Source organism: Gopherus flavomarginatus, chromosome 12 (genome assembly GCF_025201925.1).
Source record: "Gopherus flavomarginatus isolate rGopFla2 chromosome 12, rGopFla2.mat.asm, whole genome shotgun sequence".
NCBI classification, from domain to species: domain Eukaryota; kingdom Metazoa; phylum Chordata; order Testudines; family Testudinidae; genus Gopherus; species Gopherus flavomarginatus.
In genome coordinates this window covers 24,575,033-24,583,400 of record NC_066628.1, presented here as the reverse complement: position 1 = coordinate 24,583,400, position 8,368 = coordinate 24,575,033, and the positions used below count along the sequence as shown (strand labels likewise).

At 47.8% G+C, this 8,368-nt stretch overlaps 2 protein-coding genes across 2 annotated transcripts in view; both read left to right on the top strand.

Moving 5' to 3' along the window:
- Positions 1–8,368, top strand: part of LOC127032442 (zinc finger protein 883-like) — a 257,088-nt gene that overhangs the window by 111,336 nt on the left and 137,384 nt on the right. The gene's annotated exons all lie outside the window — the stretch shown is intronic.
- The window catches only part of LOC127033073 (zinc finger protein 300-like), a 28,882-nt gene continuing 26,541 nt past the window's right edge, over positions 6,028–8,368 (top strand). The window contains exons 1-3 of the mRNA XM_050920879.1: positions 6,028–6,222; positions 7,367–7,443; positions 8,131–8,272. Coding sequence (XP_050776836.1) covers positions 8,239–8,272 — 34 coding nt within the window. The 5' untranslated portion in view covers positions 6,028–6,222; positions 7,367–7,443; positions 8,131–8,238. The remainder of the gene's footprint in view (positions 6,223–7,366; positions 7,444–8,130; positions 8,273–8,368) is intronic.

The following is an 8,368-nucleotide window of genomic DNA, read 5'->3' as shown; positions in this document are numbered from 1 at the left end:
GAGGCCCACCTCTCCAGTCAGTTAGAGAGCCAGCTGCTCTGCACAGGCCCTGGCATCAGTCACTGGTCTCTGCTCCCCCTACAGCACAAGCCTGGGGGAGGCACCCAAAGCCCTATAGGGGGCCCCACAAAATCATCTTCTTCCCCCAAAATCCTCTTGGCAGGGCAGGCAGGGGGTCTGTTGCATTTGGGGCAGTGGAGCCCCAGGCTGTGTTCCTGCTCCGCTTAGAGGGGAAGGAGAAGAGCATGACAGGGACCAGTGGGCAGTGCAGCAAGGAGTCCATTTACTGAAGTAACTGTGGTGCCTGTGATGCCCCCTTGGGGCCAGCATCCCAGACCAGGGTAGTCCAGGACACAGCTGTCCCCACTCTGCAGAGGAAGAATAGATGACCTCCTGAGGTCTCTTCCAACCCTAATCTTCTATGATTCTATAATAGGCTGGGTGCAGCTGACTCCAGCCACTGCTGGCTGGCTTCTGGTCCCAGCAGGACTCAGAAGCCGTCACTGGAGTCCGCAGAGCTTGGGCATCTCTCAAGACCATGGCCACAAATGGGTGTGGAACTTCAGTGTTAATAATGCAAAGTAATGCACATTGGAAAACATAATCCCAGTTATACATATAAAACGATGGGCCTAATTAGCTGTTATCTCTCAAAGAGATCTTGGAGTCATTGTGGATAGTTCTCTGAAAACATCCACTCCATGTGCAGTGACAGTCAAAAAAGTGAACAGAATGTTGGGAATCACTAAAATAGACAAGACAGTAAATTTCATATTGCCTCTATATAAATCCATGGTATATAAATCTGGAATATTGCGTGCAGATGTGGTCATCCCATCTCAAAAAAGACAGTGGTTGAATCTCTCCCTGGTGTTGCTGAGGTGCCCGGTGTACGACTTCATGAGCCAGGGGAGCAAGGGATAGGCTGGGACCCAGGATCACTACTGGCATTTCAACACTACCAGTGATAATCTGCCAGTTAGGAAAGAAAGTCCCTGCTTGCCATAGGCGCCGACTCCATGGGTGCTCCATAGAAAAAAAAATAGTGGGTGCTCAGCACCCACTGGAATAATCAGCTGTGACAGCTGCAAATCAGCTCACATGTAGGGGCTGGCCCCCATTAACCTTTGGCGGGTGACTGGATTAGCTGCAGTGTGCTGAAAACAAAAATAGGCAGTGGGGTGGGGGGGTGTAAAGGGAAAGCAATTTTTTTTTAAAAAGATCAAAATCCCCCTTTTCTCATTTGCTGCTCTGAAAGGGCCACAATCCTGCAATGATCCGTTTGTTTTAACTTTGATTACATCGTGCTGCAGCAGCAGAAGGGTTTTTCTGTCACTATAGTTAATCCATCCCCTTGAGTGACTGTAGCTAGGTCGATGGATGAACTCTTCCATCAGACAAGCTGCCTCTACAGTTGGGGGTAGGTCATCCTAACTACATCACACAGGATGTGACATTTTTCAGGAGTCTGAGCAATGTAGCTAGGTTCACCTAAGTTTTAGGTGTAGGCCCAAGTGTGTTTGTATAGTCCAGGGGTCGACAACCTGTGGCACAAGTGCCAAAGGTGGTACGCGAGCTGATTTTTAGTAGCACTCTGCTGCCAGCCAGGGTCTCAGCTGCCGGCCTGCTCAGCCCACTGCCTGTCTGGATGAACGGAACCCCAGGTCGGCAACGGGCTGAGTGAGGCCTGCAGCCAGGACCCTGGCTGGAAAGAGCTGGCAGACGGAACCCCAGACCGGCAAGGGGCTGAGCGGCTTAGCTCGCTGCCAGTCTGGAGTTCCATCTGCCACCCGCACTGCTGGTCTGGGTTTCCGTCTGCCGACCCCTGTAAATGTAAATTGTATTGCTGGCACATAAGACCTTAAATTAATGAAGACTTGGCATACCACTTCTCAAAGGTTGCCGACCCCGGTATAGTCCATGGAACCATGAGGCCCTGGCTTCTAGGCACTGCAGCAATTAAGGCTGTCAAACACTTAAAGAATTGCATTTAATTGTGAGATTAAAAAATAATCGTGATTAATCAGTTTTAATCGCACTGTTATACAACAGAATACCATTTATTTAAATATTTTGGGGTGTTTTTTACATCTTCAAATACTGATTTCAGTTACAACACAATACAAAGTATACAGTGCTCCTTTTATATTATTTATTACAAATATTTGTACTGTAAAAAGATAAAGAAATAGTATTTCATGCTTCAACCACTGTTCCAGAGAACGTTTCCATACTGATGATGGGTTCTGCTCTATAACTATCCAAAGCATTGCAGACTGACACATGTTCATTTTCATCATCTGAGTCAGATGCCACCAGCAGATGGTTGATTTTCTTTTTTGGTGGTTTGGATTCTGTAGTTGCTGCTCAGAGTGTTGCTCTTAGACTTCTGAAAGCGTGCTCCACACCTCATCCCTCTCAGATTTTGGAAGGCACTTCAGATTCTTAAACCTTAGGTTGAGTGCTGTAGCTATCATTGAAATCTCACATTGGTATCTTCTTTGCATTTTGTCAAATCTGCTGTAAAAGTGTTCTGAAAATGAACAACATGTGCTGGGTCATCATCTGAGACTGCCATAACACTTTCTATATGGCAGAACACAGGTAAAACCACAGAGCAGATGTACAATTCTCCCCCAAGGAGTTCAGTCACAAATTTAATTAATGCATTATTTTTTTAACAAGTATCAGCATGGAAGCATCTCCTCTGATATGGTGGCTGAAGAATGAAGGGGCATATGAATGTTTTAGCATATCTGGCACGTTCTATTATTGTTTAATGGTGCAATTAAAACTGACTAATCATGATTCATTTTTTTAATCGGGTTAATTTGTTTTGAGTTAATCGCTTGAGTTAACTGCAATTAATCGACAGCCCTACCAGCAATATAAATATATCATAGTCATCATTATATAAGGCTTTGGTCCAGCAAACACATCAGCATGTGCTGGACATGACTTCAGGAGCTGGGGCTGCAAGATAAATTCTACATATTGTGAGACACAACAAAATCACAACAGTTGATAACATGATGCAGAAAGATCATTCCCAGCTATCAGCTTGGGAAAGCTTCTGTTTTTTAACATGTAATTCAAGGTAAATTGGTTTGATGTAATTACAGTGGTTATCATAGATTCCAAGGCCAGAAGGGACCACCAATCATCCAGGCTGACCTCCTGTATAACAGGCCAGATCCCCTCCCAGGGATTCCTACATGCATGGTGAGCAGTCATGGTGCTTTCCATAGGCCACACTCAAGACATAAAAGCAAAGACAAGAAAAAAAGAATGCCCATACTAGTGTGGTGGTGCATGAACACCCCATCCCTCTTTGGTGTGGATCGTGGGTGTGATAGCACCACAGTTACAGTCTACCAAAATGTCCTCGGACTCGAGATAGTGCTGCAGAGTCAATATAGCAGCCCTCAAGTGCAAAGAGGCATGGCCTTGCAGCCAGAGTATATATAGCGGACCTTGAGTGCAGGGCAGCATGGTCTAGCGGCCAGAGTAAATATAGTAGTCCTGGAGTGCAGGGCTGTATGGTCTAGTGGCCAGGGACCACAACCCAGGGGCGGTTACAATTGTGAGGGGAGGACCTGAGCCCTCCCTGGTCCACCAGCTCCTGGCCCAGGGCCCTGCTAGTAGCAAATGCGTTAGCCAACCAGTTAGGGGGGATAATATTGCAACAGGCAGACGCTGCTTTGCAGGAGGTTACAACTGTCTCTCCCTCCCTGGACCAATTCCTACCCTGCTTCCTGAAGTCATGGTCCATATGACATTGGGGTCTCCAGGCCCTCGGCAAAGATAACTTCCTGGGACTTTGATTCCAGATCGTCAGCCATTGACAACAGGTCTGTAGTCTAGTTCTTGGACTTTCCAACTCCCACAGGCAAGGGCTGTACCGGCTCCTGGGCTGGAGCCTCTACCAAGCAGCCTTCCTCCTCAGCATTCAACCTAGACTGGACTAGTCTGCTGCCTTTTATATTGAAACAGCAGTTGGAACCTGCCCACCACAGTCTGAGGGGCAGAACTTCCTCCACCCACAGTGTGGGGTTAACCCTTTCTCACCTAGTGCGGGTAGGGTGACCAGACAGCAAATGTGAACAATCAGGACAGGGGGTGGAGGGTAATAGGAGCCTATATAAGAAAAAGATCCAAAAATCGTGACAGTCCCTATAATATCAGGACACCTGGTCACCCTAAGTTCAGGGTATGCACAGTCCATCACACTGGGCAGACCAATGGTCCATCCTGCTCGGTGTCCTGTCTTCTGACAGTGGCCAATGCCAGATGCTTCAGAGGAAATGAACAGAATGAGTAATCATCAAGTGATCCATCCCCTTTTGCCCATTCCCAGCTTCTGGCAAACAGAGGCTAGGGACACCATCCCTGCCCAACCTAGCTACCAGCCATTGATGGGCCTATCTTCCATGAATTTATCTAGTTCTTTTTTTAACCCTGTTAGTGTCTTGGCCTTTACAACATCCTCTGGCAAGGAGTTCCACAGGTTGACTTGCATTGTGTGAAGAAATACTTCCTTTTGTTTTTTAAACCTACTGCCTATAATTTCATTTGTTGACCTCTAGTTCTTGTGCTGTGAGAAGGAGTAAATAACACTTCCTTATTTACTTTCTCCACATCAGTCATGATTTTATAGACCTCTATCATATCCCCCATAGTCGTCTTTTTTCGAAGCTGAAAAGTCCCAGTCATATTAATCTCTCCATAATCACTTTTGTTGCCCTTTTCTGAACCTTTTCCAATTCCTAGATAGATAGATAGATAGATAGACAGACAGACAGACAGACAGATAGATAGATAGACAGACAGATAGATAGATAGGTAGATGGGGTGACCACATCTACACACACTATTCAAGATGTATACCATGATTTATATAGAGGCAATATGATATTTTCTGCCTTATTATCTATCCCTATCTTAATGATTCTCAACATTGTGTTCACTTTTTTGACTGCCACTGCACACTGAGAGTATGTTTTCTGAGAACTATCCACAATGACTCTAAGATCTCTTTCTTGAGTGGAAACAGCTAATTTAGACCCCATCATTTTATATGTATAGTTGGGATTATGTTTTCCAATGTGCATTACTTTGCATTGATCAACACTGAATTTCATCTGCCATCTGCCCAGGACCGGCACTAGGGGTATGAGCGCCCTAGGTGCAGGGCCATTTCGCCACCTCGCACGCTGGTCCCCTGGCTCCACAGTCCTGCCTGCGGACGGTCGGCTGCTCCCGCAGCTCCGGTGGAGCTGCCGCAGTAGTGCCTGCGGGAGGTCCACCGCAGCTGCGCGAGCAGTCAACCGTCCACAGGCACGACTGCGGCTGCTCCACCAGAGCCGTGGACCAGCGGACCCTCCACAGGCACCACTGCGGCAGCTCCACCGGAGCTGCTTGCCACCCCCTCTGGCAAAATGCCGCCCCCTAATAATGCTGGCACCCTAGGCGATTGCCTAAGTTGCCTAAATGCAAGCGCCGGCCCTGCATCTGCCTAGTCAACCAGGTTTGTGAGATCCACTCTCAACTGTCAGTCTGACTGGGATTTAACTATTTTGAGTAGTTTTGTATCATCTGCAAATCATATGCACTCACTTATTCACATGCTTAAGGTAATGCAGGATGGGAAGTCAAGCCTAAAACTTGGTTGTCTTTGTCACGGGGTGGAATTTTAAAATATAGGTATATATATATAGTGGGTTACAGAAATCCTTTTTAGAAAGCTCATATTTTGAACATGGTACACAACCATCTTCAGTCACACTATGGATGGAAGACTTCACAACCCAAAAAGAAAATTAAAAAATCCCTTTTTTTTTTTTGTTTCCCTCCCAATTTCCAAAATTGGTTTGTAACTGCTCAGGCGCAGGCAGATCTCTGGCCGAATTCCTGCCATGCAGCCGTCTGTGCCTAGGGCTCTTGAGCTGTGGCCACCAGAGGGCTCTGGCCATTGCAAGGAAGGGAAGATGCTGATTACTGCAACCGCTTTGCTGAGCAGATCCGGGGTTGAGCTTCCTGGGTCACAGCTGCTGCTTCATCTGTAGTGTCCAAAAGCCAGGCTGAGCTACTGCTCCTCTGCGGGGTGTGTGCGGGGAGAGACCTTCCCTAGCGCCCCTCTGTGCCCAGCCAGGGGGACTTTCTCCGGGGGCTGGAACAAGCCCCAGGCTCTGCAGACACCAGCTCCTGAGCCGCAGACTCCAGGTGAGGGGAGAGACCTGGGTGAAAGGGCTGGAGGTTGGCATAGGGTGATTAGACGTCCTAATATTATCTGGCCTGTCCCAAGATATTAGGGGCCTTGTCTTATATGGGCAGCTATACCCACTGTCGCCCCCCCCGTCTCAATTTTTCACACTTGCTATCTAGTCACCTTAGATAGGCGTCCCCTCCTGTCTGCGAGTCCCAGAACTGCTGCTCTTCCCAGCCGCCCCCCAGCTCTGCTCCCGTGAGCGCCTGCAGGAGCCGAGCCAGCTCCGGGAGAGCGAACGCCCCAGGCCGGGCCAGGGACCGAGTCTCCCAGCCTGAGGGGAGGGGGACAGGGGGAGAGACTGGCAGGGGCAGCAGGCGCAATCAGTGGGGAGGGAGGTTCCCGGCTCCCAGCCCGGCCCAGCCCCATTCCCTGCAGCACCCCGGAGCAGATTGACTTTCCTGGGACAAGGTGAGGAGCGGGGAGAGGAAAAGCCAGTTCCTGCCTCTGCCTGGTCCCTGCGCTGCTGGGGAAATGTGCTGCCCGGGGGACAGTGTCAGGGGGATCCCCCAAAGCGGCTCCTTGGATTCTGCTCTTTTCTCGCTCTTGGTTCACAGACTGTTACTGCGGAGGGGGGTTAAAATGTCGGTGGGTGGGTTTAGGCCGGGTGGGCTGGGTCGGTGCAGGACAAAAAGTGACCGCTCGGCAGTGAGCTCTGTGGGATATTGCACTTGGATCTCTGTGCACTGTGCCTGCACTGGGGATGAGAGCCTTTGTCTGCGAGGTGTTCTTTGTTGTTGGGCTTTAGTGAAAGAGGCCCTGAAAGAAGCAGATTGCAGATGGAGCAAGGTTTGGCTTAGCCCCAGGGAGTAACATCATGGCCTGGCGTGACTGTTTGTTTGAAATGGTTGTATTAGTCAGGAATGGCAAAGCTCTGAGCAGTCTACTTTGCCAGCTCAGCCTCTAGAAATATATTGGCAGGATGACTGGGTTTTGTACATACTCTATGCTTAGAATGTTAATGCTATAAAATATAAACAATTGCTGACCCCAAATGCTAAAAAGTCATGTGCCACAGTCCAACAAGATGGATTTTAAAACCATGTTTTTTTAAAAAAAACTAACACATTGGATTTTTTTATTTATCTTTTGCTTTTCAAGCCTTTAAAGGGTCCGGTTTTCTCTCCAACCACAAGGGCTGGAAACTAACAAGAAAGCAAGCTAGCAGAGATTCACACGTGAGCACAAGACTCCAGGAACTGGGGCTGTATGATGAACTCTAAATATTGTGAGACTCACAGTAATACAGTATCACCAGAGTTGAAAACATGATACAGAAGGATCGATCCCAGCTCTCACTTGGAAGAACTTGTGTTTTCTAACCTGTGATCCAGTTTGTGGTGATTCAATGTAATTACAGTAAATGTTTATCACCAATTTTAAGGCCAGAAGGGACCATTGTGATCATCTGTCCTGTCCTCCTGCATCATCCAGACCAGAGCTTCTCACCCAGTGATCTCTATATCCATCCCGGCCAGCTGGTATTCTGTTCCAATGCCTCGCTGTGATCACACTGGTCTCATTTCCTGTTTGAACTTACCCCAACTCCAGCCACTGGATCTTGTTTTGTCTTTATCTGCTCGACTGGAGAGCCTTGTAGTCTCAGAAGGCTTCTCCCTGCATAGATACCGTCTTCGATCCCCCTGTTTTAAGGAGCAGAGTTTTTAACTGTCAGTGTAATTATCTGTGGGAACCGATTACCTAGGGAACAGATTCTCCATTGCTTGGAGTCTCCAAGGGCTAAAGTCACAAAGGGACTAGACTTCACATTGGAACCAGTGCTTAAAGTGTGTGTGCGTGCCGGGGGAGTGAAGCATCTCAAGGGGCTGCAGACTTGGCAAAATATTTTTTTCATACATTTTCAGGTCAGAAGGGACCATTGTCCTACCTCCTGCACAGCACAGGCTAGAGAACTGCCCCCAACTAATTCCTAGAGCAGATATTTTAGAAAAATACCCAGTCTTGATTTTAAAATGATCAGGGATGAAGAATCCACCACAATTCTTGGTAAGTTGTTCCAGTGGTTAATTACACTCACTGTTAGAAATTTCCAGTCTGTGAGTCTCTAGTTTCAACTTCCAGCCGTTGGTTCATGTTAGACTT